This window comes from Lasioglossum baleicum, chromosome 11 (assembly GCF_051020765.1).
Source record: "Lasioglossum baleicum chromosome 11, iyLasBale1, whole genome shotgun sequence".
In the NCBI taxonomy this organism is placed as follows: Eukaryota; Metazoa; Arthropoda; class Insecta; order Hymenoptera; family Halictidae; genus Lasioglossum; species Lasioglossum baleicum.
Genome location: NC_134939.1, coordinates 13,100,056 through 13,116,613, shown reverse-complemented (window position 1 = coordinate 13,116,613; position 16,558 = coordinate 13,100,056). Strand labels below are relative to the sequence as shown.

Here is a 16,558-nt window from a genome sequence, read left to right as displayed (position 1 = left end):
CTCGCATAGTGTACTTACAACCTCGAAAGAAAGGTGTCGACTACACTAGCAAATATCTATTTTCTGTTAAAGTATATATAGTCATTTTATCGAATAAAAATTTATTTATATTGGAGTCGTATAAAGTTCTGTGTAATCAATTATACAGAAAGTGGTGTGCGAATAACTGAAGGCTAATAAATAACAGAAGTGCCTTATTATCTGCTTGAGACAATTATGCCGGGTGTTTCGTAATTCATGGTACAAATTAGGTCGGGTCGATTTTATAACTGGAAATAAGAATTTCAAGGAAAATTTAAATTTAAATGAGATTGTTTCTGATAGTAAAAATTAAATGACTCGACCTAATTTGTATCATGAATTACGAAACACCCCGTATATTTGAAGGGAAACAACAAGGAACAATTACAAGTTATTATACTTAATATACAAAAACTGCCTTTTATTATAAAACGTTTTGCACCAAATAAATGCAGAATAATGCAAGTTTTAAAGAAGTCTTACAATTCTCACTTACACACATACACGTGTAACATAAATTATACTTTTGACGAAAGACAAATACTTGCTGACAATTGTGAACAATAAAATATCAATACTGTAAGAATAGGAAGATGCTTAAACATAATAAAACTGTAATAAAGCCCTTTTTAAGCAGCTTTTACAGTCTCCTCTTGACTCCTCTGTTGAACCGAGTTCTTTTGCGTCGTAACTTCTTTTTGCTTATCTTTTTCTACGGTCTTTGTTTCTTCCCTTAACGCAGGTTTTCCTGTTTTTTCGATTCGAATAACTCTTTCGTTTTTTGATTTCGTATCCTGGTCTTTCCTCGGCGCCGTGATGGTCAATACTCCATCGGACGAGAGGGTAGATTTGAGACCGTCGATATCGCACTGTTCGGGCACCAAGTATTTTCGTACAAATTGTCTGGAGATCCAGCCGTGCTCGTCTTGCTTTTCTTCGTGTTTTCCGTTGACGATCACGTTGTTCCCGGAAACCGTGACAGTGATTTCTACCGGTTCAAATTGATGGACATCCAAGGTTACTTGAAATTTGCTTTTGTCAGCTTCTATCGTAGATACTCCGCTAGATTTTCGGTCGACGCTTCTTTCGTAGGGTTGATATCTATGATAGCCACGACGTCGAGGCCTTAGAACCAAAATATCAGTGTCCATTGGCGCCAACGAGGTAGAAGTCGGTAAATCCTCGATGCTCGTCAGAGGCGATCCAAAATGTTGATCAAAGAGACGATGAGGTCTTTCCAGGTCCTCCCACCAGTTGGAGAATAACATTGGTAACAGAGACATTCTATCTTCTTTTATAAATAACGAGATAAGACGATACGACTGGATACGACTTCCCGCAACAATTTCTTTCGAATCGATTCGCAAGGGTTGCTCGACGCCGCGCCGGTGTTGCCGGTACTAATACTGCCGCTAAAGAGTAGGGATACAAGAGCGGATATTCCGGACGGTACCTTTGATGTCGTAGTTAGACACGCGGGAAATTTAAATTGATTGGATTACTTACAAACATTATGATATATTATTTTCAACCTATTAAATATATGAAAAAAGGAAATAAACTTCTATTTCACTCCAATTTGTTGTAATTCACATAAAAAGTTTTTATTTTTCATAAAGATCCGCTGTCTACTCATACACTCTTTGCCGCCGGTATGAATATGCAATGTACGCGCGCTTGCGCACATCTCGAGGACGCAACGATGGCGTCAGTGTTCCAGTAACGTGTAGAATTTTCTCGAACTCGTATCTTCCAGCAGCTTCCAGAAATTTAATAGGGATCATTTTCCCGAGTAACATAATGATTCAAGCTGTACGTATTTCACCAAAGAATAAATACCACATCGTAATATCATAGAAGATCTTCTCAGGTATAGAAGTTTCTCTCAAGTTTAATATTTCTCAAGTATAGAGAACCGTATCGCTTTAAATTTTCGCACACATTGAATTACGCGCGCATGCGCACATCTCGAGGACGCAACGATGGCGTCAGTGTTCCAGTAACATGTAGAATTTTCTCGAACTCGTATCTTCCAGCAGCTTCCAGAAATTTAATAGGGATCATTTTCCCGAGAAACATAATGATTCAAGCTATACGTATTTCACCAAAAAATAAATACCACATCGTAATATCATAGAAGAGCTTCTCAGGTATAGAAGTTTCTCTCAAGTTTAATATTTCTCAAGTATAGAGAACCGTATCGCTTTAAATTTTCGCACACATTGAATTACGCGCGCATGCGCACATCTCGAGGACGCAACGATGGCGTCAGTGTTCCAGTAACGTGTAGAATTTTCTCGAACTCGTATTTTCCAGTAGCTTCCAGAAACTAAATAATGATTCATAACGATTCAAGCTGTACATGCTTTGCCAAAAAAAAATACCACATCGTAATACTATAGAAGAGCTATATCTCAGGTATAGAAGTTTCTCTCAAGTTTAATTTTTCTCAAGTATATAGACAACCGTATCGCTTCAAATTCTCCCACACTTTCTCAGCTACGCGCGTAAGCTGATGAAAATGAATTGATTTGAATTCCGATCCGTATATAGAAATTTTCAAACTGCTAATATCGTATTTACATATATTTGTTACATACATGTATGTATTAACCCTTACGCGGGTAGATACGATCGAGTATTCTCGAAACTTCAAGAAACGACAGTGCTCATACGAGCGGCGAGCGGTATATAAATACCGTCGTGGCGTTAGCGTCGTCAGTATCTGCGCAGCAACCGAGCGATAAGCAAGTGACTAAAGCAAGCTCAACTTCAGTGCAGTTTGAAGCAATATCGTGATATCTCATTATTTTTCTGAAGACAATTGTTAAAATGTCTCTGATACCACTGCTGTTCTCCGATTGGTGGGAAGGTTTGGACCATCCGCATCATCTGATGGATCAAAACTTCGGTTTGGGCCTGCATCCTGATCAACTGATGACACCGAGCCGGCTGGCGCTGTACATGCAACCACAGAGGAAACATGGCTATATCAGGCCGTGGCATGAGCTGCTTCGTTCGAATGAGGCTGGTACCTCGACTGTTCAAGCAGACAAGGATAAGTTCCAGGTGGTTCTCGATGTGCAGCAGTTCGAGCCCGATGATATCGATGTTAAAGTTGTCGACAAGTTCGTAATCGTTACGGCGAAACACGAAGAGAAGAGGGACGAACATGGCTGGATCTCCCGTCAGTTCACCAGAAAATATATGATCCCCGAGCAGTGCGATCTGGATCAAGTTTCGTCGAAGCTGTCGTCGGACGGTGTACTTACCATCATCGCACCGAGGAAGGATCAGACAAAGGTGGAGAACGAGAGAGTCATCAAAATCACGCACACCGGCAAACCGGCTCTTCAAACAAAATCGGCGAAACAGAAGCAGCAGCCGGAGGAGGAGAAGAAGGAAGAGGAGAAGTAAAGAGATTTGCTGAAATATCTACTACTACATCTATTCATATATGTAACTGTTATCGTTCCTATTTGCATCTACAATTTATATAAACTATAATTAACATGCAGTTTCTCGTCAGCGTGTATTCTTCAGAAAGTATATACGAAATACATAATCGAAACGCTGAATTGCACTATATTAACTTTGAATTACACGCATATGATACCTATATACAGTCTGAAAACTTGAAATTTAGTGTTCCAAGCGTAAGGTGTCGACTCCGTTATTAGCAAATATGTATTTTCCACTGAAGTAGTTTATTTTATTTGATAAGAATTTATTTATGTTGGAGTCGCGTATAAAGTTCCATGTATGTAAACAGTTACGTAGAAAGTGGAGTGCGAATGTTGTCAATAATATTTGCCGAGCGCCTTGAGATTGTAGACTGTGTAGACGTCTTTAGTACTAACGTATTCAAGCAACGCGAAGTGAGCGCCTGTCGTTTCAGCGGACCGAAGTAAGTTACGCGCTTATGGGAGCCGATAACCTCGAGAGCAAATTTGAAAAGCGCTGTGCTTTCTCGTTATGATAAGGAACAACAAATGTACCTACGTCGATGTTAGATACATATAGGTGTGATGTATTGTAAACTGTATCGTTTCGTTTTCATTTAATCGTTTCGTTTTCATTTAATCGTTTCGTTTTCATTGAAGTCAGTTACATTTACGTATACATGCCAGATGTACTACCTGCTAGTATAAAACACTGTATTTTTATTTTTTACGTTATTAATAAAATTCACGGATACTTGGAATTTCTTTGCGATTGTGTCACTTCCTTCTCCCTTATCCTTATAATTATAATTGTAAAGTAAAGAATAAAACATATATATGTATAGTTTGCAAATTTTTCTTTTCGTTGAACGTTCAATAAAGAACTTCAAAGATGTTTCATATTTTGCGTGCACGTTGTATATGTATGTATATATTTTTTAAACAGGTTGTAGCCTGTGATTTGAACCAAAGGGTTTGTAAAGCTTCCAGGAGCTCTTATCTTAAATTAAATTTGCAAACGGGGTGAAATTTATTTGCATACGGTTGAATTTGACTTGCAAATCGGTGAATTTCGGGTGCAAAACCTATATCAACCCTTCAGAAATTATACGTCACGTGCCTAACGTTATATATATATTTTTTAAACAGGTTTTGGCCTGTAACTTGAACGTAAGGGTTTGTAAAGTTTCCAAAGGGAGAAATTGATTTGCATACGGTTGAATTTTATTTGCAAAACGGCGAATTTCGAGTGCAGAACCTATATGAACCGTTCAGAAGTTATACGCGTTCATATGTACGTACCTAATGTTTGTATATAAGTACATATATTAGCCTATATACGTATACGTAAGCTCAAGGTTTCGTAGCGAATGCATTACTATCAAGTTCATCATAACTATTTATTTGGACTTGTTCTATATATATATAGATATTATTATTCATCAGTTGCGTTGGGAAGTATTTTGAGACGAGATTCGTATCTAAATTTGTCATTCGCGAGTCCACAAAGAAATATAGAAGTTTCCTGAAAATTTCTGCACGCCCAGAACATTCTGGATCCAACTTCGCGCGGGTATAAATAGGACGGAAGCAGTCGACAGCAGCAGTACGTAAAAGACAGGAGAGAAGAAAACATAGAAGAGCGCCAAGCGACTTTTAAGCGGTTTCGAAGCCATTTCAAAGCGAATTACGAGAAATCTGTGAACAGTACATACATATTCGTGTACACGTATAACATTTCCAGTGAAAATGTCTTTAATTCCGTTGCTGTTCTCTGACTGGTGGGAAGATTTGGATCGTCCGCATAGACTGCTCGATCAGAACTTCGGCTTGGCATTGTATCCTGAACAACTGCCGAACCCGAGCATGCTGGATCAGTATCATGTTCTTCCTGGTCGGGAGCGACGAATGGGAGGTGTGATGCCCAGGAACCCGCTGATTTATTATAGACCATGGGGTGAGCTCATGCGAAAAGAAGGAGGAGGTACATCCACCGTCAAAGCCGACAAGGAGAAGTTCCAAGTGGTTCTGGATGTACAGCAATTCAAACCTGATGAAATCAGCGTGAAAGTCGTGGACAAGTTTGTCGTGGTCGAGGGCAAACATGAAGAGAAGCAGGACGAACATGGATGGATCTCTCGCCAGTTTACTAGAAGATACCTAATACCCGAACAATGCAACGTCGACGAGGTATCGTCAAGTTTATCTTCTGATGGCGTACTCAGCATAACCGCACCTAGGAAGGACAAACCTAACGCTCAACCCGAGAGATCGATCTCCATTCAGCAAACTGGAAAACCAGCGTTGAAGGAGAATGAGAAGAAAGAAGAGAAGGCGGAAGAGAAGAAAGTGGAGAATGAATCATAATTATTTATCAAACATGTCCGTTCTTATATTTATGTTCCAATCTGTTTTCCTATCTCACATATATAGTGTCACTTAGAACGTAGATTTATTTCAACGTTCCTATCGTTGAAAAGTTACTGTTTTTCCGCCATGTAAAGTGTGTTCTTTTGTAAAAATTAATCTTAAGAAATCTTTTAATAAATTGTTCGAACAATAATGCCTGTTATGGTTTCTTCTTATCTTCGTTTTTAGTTTAACGATAAGATAATGTACAGTTGACGATAACTGCAGTTCCAATACTTACAAGATCAATACTGAGATTAATATTTTAAGCAGATTGTTCTCGAATATTAAATTAATAATTAGACAGCGGATTTTATGGATTTATGGCGAAATTGAGTAGGTAGGTGTAATACAGAAAAGTGAAAACATTAGAAATATTTAAAAACAATGTTACGTTATTTTCAACCCATCTATCTATCTATCTTCTATCTAGATATATAAAATAGAAAAGTATGTGTGTACGTACTGTCCAGAGCACGAGAGAAAACTAGCGGGAGGGGAACGGGGCAAGAGGAACGCAAAGGCAATCTGAATGGTCAGGCTTCTTTACTCGTTCCCTTCCCGCTAGTTTTCTTCATCGATCTGATTCGGTGGGTCTGTCGCACGTATTGCTCATGTGTCAAGGTTGAAATTGTTGGAGCGCGGTGGTTGTAAATCATCGAACGGTTCGATGCTGATCCGTGCGCGTTTTTAGTCTGCTATAACAACCTTTTCATTTCAGGTATACCGCCAGTGGTCGGGCGCAACCCGCCCGGAGGAGGTATTAAGAAAGAAAATAAATTTCTATTGTATTTCACTCCAGTTTGTTTCTATTCAGGTAGAACATTTTTATTTTGTATAAAGATCCGCTGTCTATTAATAACCATGATATTACGATATATAGTAGGTATATAACGATAAGCAGATCCTTCAAGAACATGATTAATGTAAAACAAAACTTCATACAAAAATTATAGCCGACCCATGAGTTACGTTAAAACGTTTCACATTAATTTATTATGTAATTATTGTTTAGCAACATCGTGTTTACCATTAGTCTATTATTTTTGTACAATTGATGGACAACCAAAACTGGTACTTCACATTACCGAGTATTATAATGTTTAAAGCTATAAGAAATAAATACAATTTGCATGTAACGCATATATAAATTGTTAAATTATACCGATCGAGTTTCTACATACGGATTCAAGTTGAGGAGAATGTAAGTAAGTACTTGTACTGTACAGGGTGTATAAAAAGTAATAGTCATCCGTTTTGGGGGTGAATCTACACCTCTGGATCGGTGGACATTCGTAAGAGAATCTTGCCGCAAAATTGTTGATAAAGTTGTTCTTTACATCAATACCTTCCACTCATCGAGAAGAGAAAAAGTTTGAAAGGAGCCACATGTCGCATACAAATAGTTATTGAGATATAAGTTAAAGTTTTTGCAAAATTTGATTGTGTGGAGTTATACGTATAGACAGTATATGACAGAACATGCTTGTGTGCTTGCCTCAAGCCAAACGAAATTTAAAGGGACATTCATCGATAGGCCCATACCAAAAGAAGTGCGACGGACCCATCGAAGCAACGAGCGGACTACCCTCATAAATTACGTCATTGACGACCGAAGACAATGTCAAAAGGAATTTAAAATGTTTCACATTTTGCAACTTAAAATTTATGATTCTATCGACGAATGTCCCTTTAAATTTCGTTTGGCTTGAGGCAAGCACACGAGCATGTTCACACAATTAAATTTTTCAAAAACTTTAACAACTTATATCTCAATTAACTATTTGTTGGCGACATAAGGCTCCTTTCAAACTTTTTCTCTTTTCGATAAGTAGAAGGTGTTGATGTAAAACAAAACTGTAACGACAATTTTCTTTGTTACGAACAATTTTGCCGCAAGTTTCTCTTACAAATGTCCACCGATCCGGAGGTGTAAATTAATCCATAGAACGGACGATCATTAATTTTTATACATATACATCTTGACTATTTCATTCGTTGTAAAGCATTCGATTGGATTGTTTACATTACGCTTCGCCAGAAAACCGCACAGTTACGCATTGTCTTCAACTTGACTAATCAATTTTTTTCTGTCGGGATTATTACGGATTGCTATATTACAGAATATATAGTGTTCTTATTAATTCAAGTTTATTTCAAGTATATGCATATCGATAGCTATACACTATACGTATATATGTATGTATATCGGTGTATTTTATTGTCGGCGAGAAAACTTGAGTTTCTGGATAGTTGTTAGAGTTTTGTTAAATGCATCGTAGAAGTATTAGAACGGGATATTCGTTCGTTTAAGGTTCAGGCAATCGTTCAGGCCTTTTATTACCTTGTAGAAAATTCATTGTAAAGCTATACGCTAGATCTTTCAGTGGTACAATCACAAACGACTCCACCGTGTTATCCTTTTTCTATCCTTATCGAATGTGATTCGGTGAATAAATGTATTTTTCTCAACATTGTTTAACAATTTACAAAGCATAGAATGCGTAGGAAGTTTTAATATCAGCTGTCCTTTAGGACTTCTTTTAAGATAGAACCTGTATTTCTGGCTGGAACGAAGTCTGGGAATGTTGGAAGATTTACGTTGGACAGCAACAATGTGGATTGCGTTGACGATGTAGAATGTTGTCTGCTATGGCCATGTTTTTGTAAAGACTGTAAAAAGAAACGTTATTATATATAGTGTCGTCCAGAGTTGTGCTAATTGGAATACATTGTAATTGAATTACGTAATTTTAGTACATTGTATTTTATATACTCAGTATTCGAATTCCATTGTAATTGCATTAATTTAATTGAATGAAGCGACTGAATTTCGTATTATGAAACAAATCGAATACAATGTAATTGAATTATTTTGTAATTATATTTCGTCAAGTAATTCGACACAAATGAAATGTCTGAGATCTATCCGAGTTCATACCGATGTCTGTATAGGTAGTGCGGGTAACTGTGGTTTAGGTATCGATTCGCTTTCTAAAAATCTCACGAACGCTGCCGTCAAGGAGGCTTCTTGATCCTGAAAAGTATAACACAATTTCTAAACCGTGTTTCACATTCATGTCGAATACGGATACGAATTCGTTCGAAAATTTACCTTGTTTGGAATATGAGATCCGCCGCTCAAACGCGAAAACCAACCATTTTGGGCGACCGCGCTGTTCAAGCCAGTTTTATCTCTCTCCACTTCGTTGAAATCCAAAATCGTAGAAAATACCCTGAGCACCGAAGACTTGTCTACCGTCGACGCAGTTAGATAGCCCAAGAGGAGATTCTTAATCAGGGTTCTAAACAAATATTTATCATATTAGCAATGTCGTTCGAACAAGAAGCATCGAAGCAAAATTGAGAATGAATTTACTAACTTGTCAACTTTTCCCTCTCCGCTTTGTCGTGCTTCCTCTATCCTTTGGTCAGCGGTAATTTCAAGATTGGTCAATCGGTTCACTACAAATATACGATGAAGAACATGAGAAACACAATGGCAGAATTAGTAATAGTAATAGTAATGAAAGTAGTAGTAGTAATGGTAGTAGCAGTAGTACTAAATAGAATGTATCGATACGATTCTTCGATCGAGTGGAATAGTTCTCTGTTCAAGGAATATTTTAGTATCTTGGATATTTGATGTTTATACATATGCATTCCAGCGTTGTAAGGTTGGCAGATTCGAAGGTTGAAAAGACATGAGCGTAAGTATGACACAAGTACTGGTTCTTCGAATATCACACCAGTACCTGATGTAATACTCACACCCGTGTCTTAATTGCTCATGCTGCATTCTTCATTCATCATGCCGTACTAGCAAACTAACTTTCACACATGCCACTAGAAGTAAGAAAGCTATATTAATGTAGTAATAAGTACTTTAGTATGTTACAATATATTATAATAATATAATTAGTGTGTTACAATAATATAAGAGCTTATGATTTCCTTTTTTTTTCTTTTTCCGTGAACGTATCCGATGCAAGGGAAAACACACGAGTTATAAACGTAAGGTTGCTTTCAAGTTCGACGATAGGTAAAATTGTTACAAAAATGAAATAAATCGAGAAACGGTTGTCGCATTGCGAGGACAAGATTGAACGATGAAAATATTCATTATCAATTGGAAAATGAAAATTTCTGATTACATGCTTTCATCTTTGTAGGATCATGGTAACGGGTGGGAAACCCCACGAGGTAATATGAGCTGTTACAATTTACACGCTCACAGTTACCGCATGAGATTACCCACTCTAACGCTACCAAATTATACGTATGCTTTTATATTTAGATTTCTGATACGCGTATATCACGAGTATATATCGTTACAACGTACGCTGTACAATATATTTATACAAATACAATTAATACCCGTAGTTGAAAATTCTGCCCCCGATTCGCACACTTGGAGAGATCGTACGATTGCAAATAGAATCGACGCGATTATACAATTGAGCGCGATAGGTGATACGATAGGTAAGGTACAGGGTGTAAAGAAATGTTTCTCTGATTGTATTCTTCATCTTCTGACCGATGAAGATCTGTAAAAAAAAGTTGCCGCGAAATACTCGATTTAGTCAAAAACCGACCTTGACTTTTAAGGTCAAATTTTTTATCGCACAGTATTCGAAGTACCATGCAATTGTCAAGGAAAATTTCGAAGAAAGTAAGCTACCGCAAATTTAAGATTAATCTTGAATCTCAAGGTCAAAAAATTTGTTTTATTGCATTGGATTCCAAGTATCATACAATAACAAATTGCGGCAACTTTTTTTACAGATCTACATCGATCTGAAGATGTAGAATACGCCTATGGCAGCCAAGACCAAACATTTCGTTATATCCTGCACGTATATGCAGGATGCGCGTTCTCGTTTCTCGATAATGCAAAGATGGGGTTTTCAGAAGTCAAAGGCGCTAGATAAAAGATCGATCTAGGCCACAGTCGTCCTCAAAAGACCTATTTACGTTTAGAAATGAGAAGGCGCGTCCCGCACCCTTGCAATTCTAGAAACGAGTCTACCTCCTCAAGCGTATGATTTGGTAGTATTGCAGGCTCATGGTAACTAGCATTTTTTTCCTCAAGGACCCAACGAGCGTCTGAGGTCACGATATTACCTAAGCATCGGTTTTTACATTGTATCGTGTGTGCACCGACCATTCGATCGTATATAGAATATATGTTACATCGTATGCTGTATGTATACGATATGTGGATGCGAGAGAGAATTGATTTGGAGAATTGAAGAGGAGAAACAAAAAGGTAGCTTGAGGTTTTACATACATACAAAGTAATGTACAATTGAATGGTTCGCTCGTGTTCCATTTCTGGATGCGACAGATCGAGAATTTCTGTTTGGAAACGTGGGAGAAGATAGTGGTACCAGCACCAGTGGCAATGCATGAGAGCCAACGAAGATGTGATTTAGTGTGCTAAGGCGACGATCCAGTTCGTAGCCGGATACCAGCAAGAATCCTGGGCTGTTCTCAAAATCCCAGAATTACCAGCTGATATTTGACTACGTCACCGGCGTTTCTATGTGTTTTGCGTTTGCAGATTAGTCACAGATCACACTCGAACCAATAATTACAGAGTGGGATTTGAACCGTGTCACCAGTGCATAAACTAGAATGACAGTGTACGATGTTTTGCAAAGTTGATTAATAGCCAAGCTGTGGGAACACCAGGTCCGATTGCACAATTTTATTACAATAGATATAATGCGCTCGTGGAAAATGTTGATACGACCGGGTACGTTAGATATGTCTAGTTCTTTTTTTCATATTGTTATCCGCGCGATTATACGTGCTGATTGGCGTATCAGCGACTAGTCGCGCCAGATATCTCGTCGTCTCGAGTTTAAGCCATTCGTAAATTCATCGAAGAAAAATCTATTCAGCCAAGTCCAACGATTAAGCGATAATAAATTAAGCGTCGCTCAACTTACAAATTGGTGAGCCTCGTTTTCGTTACGTCGTAATTTCGAATTTGATTTTACTCGAAAATATATAGATATATATATATGACCACACACCAAATAAGCACACAAACGTATTATTTACTTACATTTAGCAAACGGTTCGCGTTTTTTCTCGAGTCTCGCGTTTGAAGATAGATTAGATTCCATAAGACGGTGTTCGATCGAGAAGTTTTCTACGCGTGGTATATATTTTAATTGCGAAATTATGCTAACCATGCGAGATGTAAAAGGGACAAGATGCAGGCAGAAAAAAGAAACGTGATATATGTAATAATAGCGGTAATTATAAAGTCGAATAATACCTTCTTCGTTCAGCTGTTCGATACGTTCTGTTTTCTTGTCGAGCTGCTCGCTCAATCTGGACGCTGCTTGCAAGCCTTCTTTAGCTTCGGTTAATTGCTCCTGTTAACAGGTATTAAGAATGACATTGAACCACTCTACAAACACGCGATCGACCAACGATCGAGCCGATCGGATACGCACCTTAAGATTCGCAATGTCGTTGGCTAATTCCTCTTGCCTCTTGTACGATTCGTTCAGCTTCGCTCGAAGCCTTTCCGTTGCCCTGCCGATGTCTTTCTCTTTATCTGAAATATCATCGAAACGGCGTTGTTAAACTCGTTCGTATTCGTTCGCAAATCTAGAAGGATTCAGGAAAATATACCTCGCTGAAACTGCTCCAAGACGATCTGCAAGTTGGTCAGGGACGCGGACTGCGATAAAATTTTGTTTTCCGCGCTGGACAATTTGTTTTGAATATCGTCCCTTTGCTGGACGATCAGCGCCATTTGCTGCTGCAATGTTTCCACTTGTTGGTTCGCCCTGATATTAGCGGACGTGTACGCGGTCGAGCTGTGTTTCACTTTTTCTTCGGCTTGTTGCAGCTTCGCTTCTAATTCCTGCCTCGCTTCCTCGACGATCAAAGCCTCTTCCGTGTAAGTGGACTCGATCTCCACCAAATGCGTCCGCAGCCTCTCCAATTCTTTCTCCGCGTTCGCCTCTTTGTTCTTGCTTTCGACCAGCTGATGCTGCAATATTCTGTAATTAGATTGTTCCTGAATCAGGGCAGCTTCCAGCGCGTTGCACTTTTCGTTGAGGATCGCGGTCTCTGCCAGAAGCCTGAAGTGCTCGACGATCCCACAGGTTTCGCGGATTTCGCTGATTTCGGTGTTCGGCGTCTCGATGTTCGTCAGATGCTGTTGGACAGCTTGCAGTTCGTTTCTCGTCCGTAACAGTTCCGCGTCTTTCTCGGATAATTTCAACGAATTCCCGTCTCTCTCCGCGATCAAGCTCTGTATTTGCGCCATCTGCTCGTTCAGTAAACGCGTCAACCGTTGAATTTCCTCGTGGTACTGCAAGCTTTCGTTGTGCTTCGCGGTTACGAGCCTCACCAGCTCGTCTCTTTCGTTCTTCACGACTGCAAAGCTGTCCGAGATTTCCGCCGTGCTTTTCGCAAGATCCACCGTAGCCTTGAGCCTATTCATCTCCTCGTCTTTCTCTCTGACCAGATGGGACAAGCTTTCGATCGTTTGCCTCGCCATATCGGCCGACTCCGCGTTACCCTCGACGCTGGCTTGCAACTTGCTCCTCATTTCCGCGATTTCACCGATCAGTCTCTCGTTCTCGTGCGATCTCTCTTCGAGAAGCGCTGCTAACCTCGCTCTTTCATCGTCGTCGGTGTCATCTCTTTCCTTCTCGTGATTCGACGGTTCGTTGCTCCGCGCCTGCAGGTCCGCTATCTCTTGCTCCAGCTGAACGCATTTACTCCGAACGATTTCGTTCAGGGCCCGTAGATTCTCGTTGTCTTTCGACAGCCTCAAGAGCTCCTTCGCCGACTCCTCCTCTCTCTCTAATTCGTTCCGAAGCTGTTCGTTTCTCGATTCCAGTTCCTCTATTTTCGTGCAGTACGAAGAAACAAGGTTCTTTGATGTCGTGTACTTTTCTTCGGCCTCTCGCAGCTGTTCGACGATCTCGCTCAACTCTTTCTCCCTGTTCGCCGCTCCTTCCTTAAGTTCCTGCTGTTCCTGCTCGAGCAACGACTTCTCCGTGTTCACCAAGTCAATCTTGTCGTTGGACTCGTCCTGGACGGCGAGTATCTGCTCCATCAGCGAATGTCTCTCCTTCATCAAGGCTTCGCAGTCCTGACTCAGCTTCGCGATCTCATCGTCTTTTACGTTTATCCGATCGAACGCTTCATCTAGTTCCTTTCTCATATTCAGGATATCGTACTCCAGATCGTCTCTCTCGCCGGTAACCTTACCGAGTTGTTCCTCAAGATTGTTCAACACGTGGTCGTCCTCCTTCTCCAACGCCATTTCCCGCCACTTGGAGATCTCCGTTTCCAGCTGATCGTTCTTGCGCGACAGTTGTTCGTTCTCCTTCTCCATCTCGCGGTTCGCTTCCCGGAGAACCGCCAAACTGTTCTCGAGTTGGTCTCCGTTCGAAGTAGCGGCGGCTAGCTCGCGTTTCGTGTTCTCCACGTCGAGCCTGAGCGCCTCGATGCGGTCGTAGCTCTCCATGAAGTCTTTGTCTTTCTCCGACAACGCTTTCAGCTGTTCCTGCAATGCCTTGTTCGAGCACTCCAGATCGTCGATCTTGCCGAGCAACTGATCGTTCTCGTCCAAAGTGACGTGCAGCTTGCGATTCAGATTGTCGAGAGGGCTGTCGGTCTCTTCGACGCACTCCGGGATGTCCTCGAGTTTCGTTGGTTTCTTGGTTCTGGCTGGCGTTGGGCCCAAAGCGTGACCATGTCCGTGCTGCACATGCTGTCCGTGTTGTCCGGACCCGCGACTCTCGAATCGCGCCTCGTTGAAACCAATACCCCGTAATCTCGCGTTCTCCTTCCGCAGCGATTCATTCTCAGCCCGAATTTGCTCGAGCTGCTCGTGCAGCGATTCGGTTTCGGATTCCAGCGAGGCAACGCGTTCCTCGCTGGCCTCCGGTATGGACGGCAGATTCAACTTTAGATCCTGGATCTCCAGCACCAGCGTGTCTATGTGCGTCTGCATATCATCGCACTCCATCCGCAAACTCTCTTTCGTCTCTGCCGAGCTGCGCAGCTCCCGGTTCAATTCAGCCACCTTCTTCTCCAACACCTCCTTCTTCCATTTCGCGTCGATGTATTGTTTCGCGACCGCCTCGAAGATCGACTCGCCCGCCTCCGACTCCACCGACGCGTTCTTCAAGATGTCCTTCACTTTGCCGATCAGCTCGTCGATCGATTCCTCCTTTCGAAGGTCGTCCGTCTGGACGACTCTGTCTTCAGTGTCGTTCTTGGATAAGACAGTTTGGCAGGAACAAGATACAGTTGCGATTTCGATTCCAACACGTTTTGTTGATTCGTTGTTCGTTAGCGTACCCTCCAGCTGGATAACTTTGTCCTGGGCCTGATTGTAGTCTACGTATAGCTGCTCGTACGCGTTCTGAAGGCACTGGTGCTTCTTCTCGATTTCTTCTTTCAGGGACAACAGCTTCTCTGTAATATAAGCGTTTCAATCTCAGTGAACTCAGAGTGAAGTCATGTAAACACGACATTAGTTCCTACAATTCATATCGAGAGTTTCGATACCTGTAGTAAAGTACGTTTCTGACAAATTTATGTTACATGCAGATATTTTTGTGCAAGCTAATTGATGTACTTAAAAAAAGAAATAATTCAATCGAGATGAAGAATTCTAGATTAAAATGTAAATTAAAATAATTCACACTTGCACGCCATAAGTACTCACGAATCGATTCCTCGTGCTGTTGGTCCAGCTCCTCGACGCTCGCGAACAGTCTCTTGTTTTCCTCTTGGAGTTCCTCGATCTTTTTGTACAATTCCGCCTCCCTGTTGTTCGATGGTTCGACGAATCCATCGTGTCGTTTCCACGAGTCCGAATGGCTTTCGTCGAACCCGGATTTCACGTCGGGTTTCTGAAATTTCTCGTCAAAGTCCGACTTCTCGCATTTTTCCTGTCCGTCGGTCGGGTCGCGTTTCTCGTTCTCAGTCTCCAACGCTTTCAAAGCAGAACGCACGAGATCCTGCTTCTCGAGGGAGTTCAATTTCGACAGGACCGTACGAAAATCGTTGATCAACGCTGTTTCGTCCGGTTGCGCACGTTTCGTGTTCCTTTCCGCTTCTCGGCTCTGATCGAACACACGAAGGAAAGAAGAAAATGTAACTGTTCGAGGTACCGAACCGTTCGATTAGAAATCATTTTTGTTCGCGTTTCTACCTTTTCCTCCATTTGTATGATACGATTCACCATGTCCTGCTTGGCTCGCAGAAATTCTCCGGTCTGATGCCCGTCCGAGAGGTCATCTTTCAGGGAGGAATTGTTCACCTGCGTATAACGAGAGAGTAACGATGTATACAATATACGATATATGATATACAATATCGATTTCGATTGAAGATAACGCGCAACGACATGTGTCGTCACGTGCACGTATGCACACGTGAAACGGTCGGCGGCAAGCGCCCGGTTAAAATTAAACGTAATTATCTGGAAACAATTACAACCGTAATCGTGTCTTTTATGCTTAGGGGGGCAGAGGAGACGGACAACGTGATTATTAAACGCACGGTGCTAAACAAAAAGGAGAAGAAGATTGCGTAAAGAACGAATCTCGACGCAACTGTTACCAAATGACGCTAACAACTACGTACAATGTAAATGGATAAAAAGCTGAGAAAATCCGTGTAAGTACAGGTAA

General features: G+C 40.9%; 3 protein-coding genes and 1 pseudogene across 8 annotated transcripts in view; 2 read left to right on the top strand and 2 right to left on the bottom strand.

Annotated features, from left to right (window-relative positions):
• Positions 1–354: 354 nt before the first annotated feature.
• LOC143213430 (protein lethal(2)essential for life pseudogene) lies at positions 355–1,445 on the bottom strand (annotated as a pseudogene).
• Positions 1,446–2,731: 1,286 nt separating this feature from the next.
• Positions 2,732–4,225, top strand: LOC143213433 (protein lethal(2)essential for life). Its single transcript, XM_076433285.1, has one exon. The coding sequence runs from the start codon at positions 2,854–2,856 to the stop codon at positions 3,436–3,438; it is 585 nt and encodes a 194-aa protein (XP_076289400.1). The 5' UTR covers positions 2,732–2,853; the 3' UTR covers positions 3,439–4,225.
• A 685-nt stretch (positions 4,226–4,910) lies between these two features.
• On the top strand, positions 4,911–6,027 carry LOC143213431 (protein lethal(2)essential for life). Its single transcript, XM_076433282.1, has one exon. The coding sequence runs from the start codon at positions 5,214–5,216 to the stop codon at positions 5,829–5,831; it is 618 nt and encodes a 205-aa protein (XP_076289397.1). The 5' UTR covers positions 4,911–5,213; the 3' UTR covers positions 5,832–6,027.
• A 2,197-nt stretch (positions 6,028–8,224) lies between these two features.
• Positions 8,225–16,558, bottom strand: part of LOC143213413 (uncharacterized) — a 35,006-nt gene continuing 26,672 nt past the window's right edge. For all 6 annotated transcript variants that reach the window (XM_076433236.1, XM_076433237.1, XM_076433240.1 and 3 more), the window contains 9 exons: positions 16,078–16,185; positions 15,589–15,988; positions 12,525–15,335; positions 12,344–12,447; positions 12,163–12,262; positions 9,257–9,338; positions 8,989–9,178; positions 8,815–8,910; positions 8,225–8,546 (listed from right to left, as the gene is read on the bottom strand). In XM_076433236.1, coding sequence (XP_076289351.1) covers positions 8,394–8,546; positions 8,815–8,910; positions 8,989–9,178; positions 9,257–9,338; positions 12,163–12,262; positions 12,344–12,447; positions 12,525–15,335; positions 15,589–15,988; positions 16,078–16,185 — 4,044 coding nt within the window. In that variant the 3' untranslated portion in view covers positions 8,225–8,393. The remainder of the gene's footprint in view (positions 8,547–8,814; positions 8,911–8,988; positions 9,179–9,256; positions 9,339–12,162; positions 12,263–12,343; positions 12,448–12,524; positions 15,336–15,588; positions 15,989–16,077; positions 16,186–16,558) is intronic.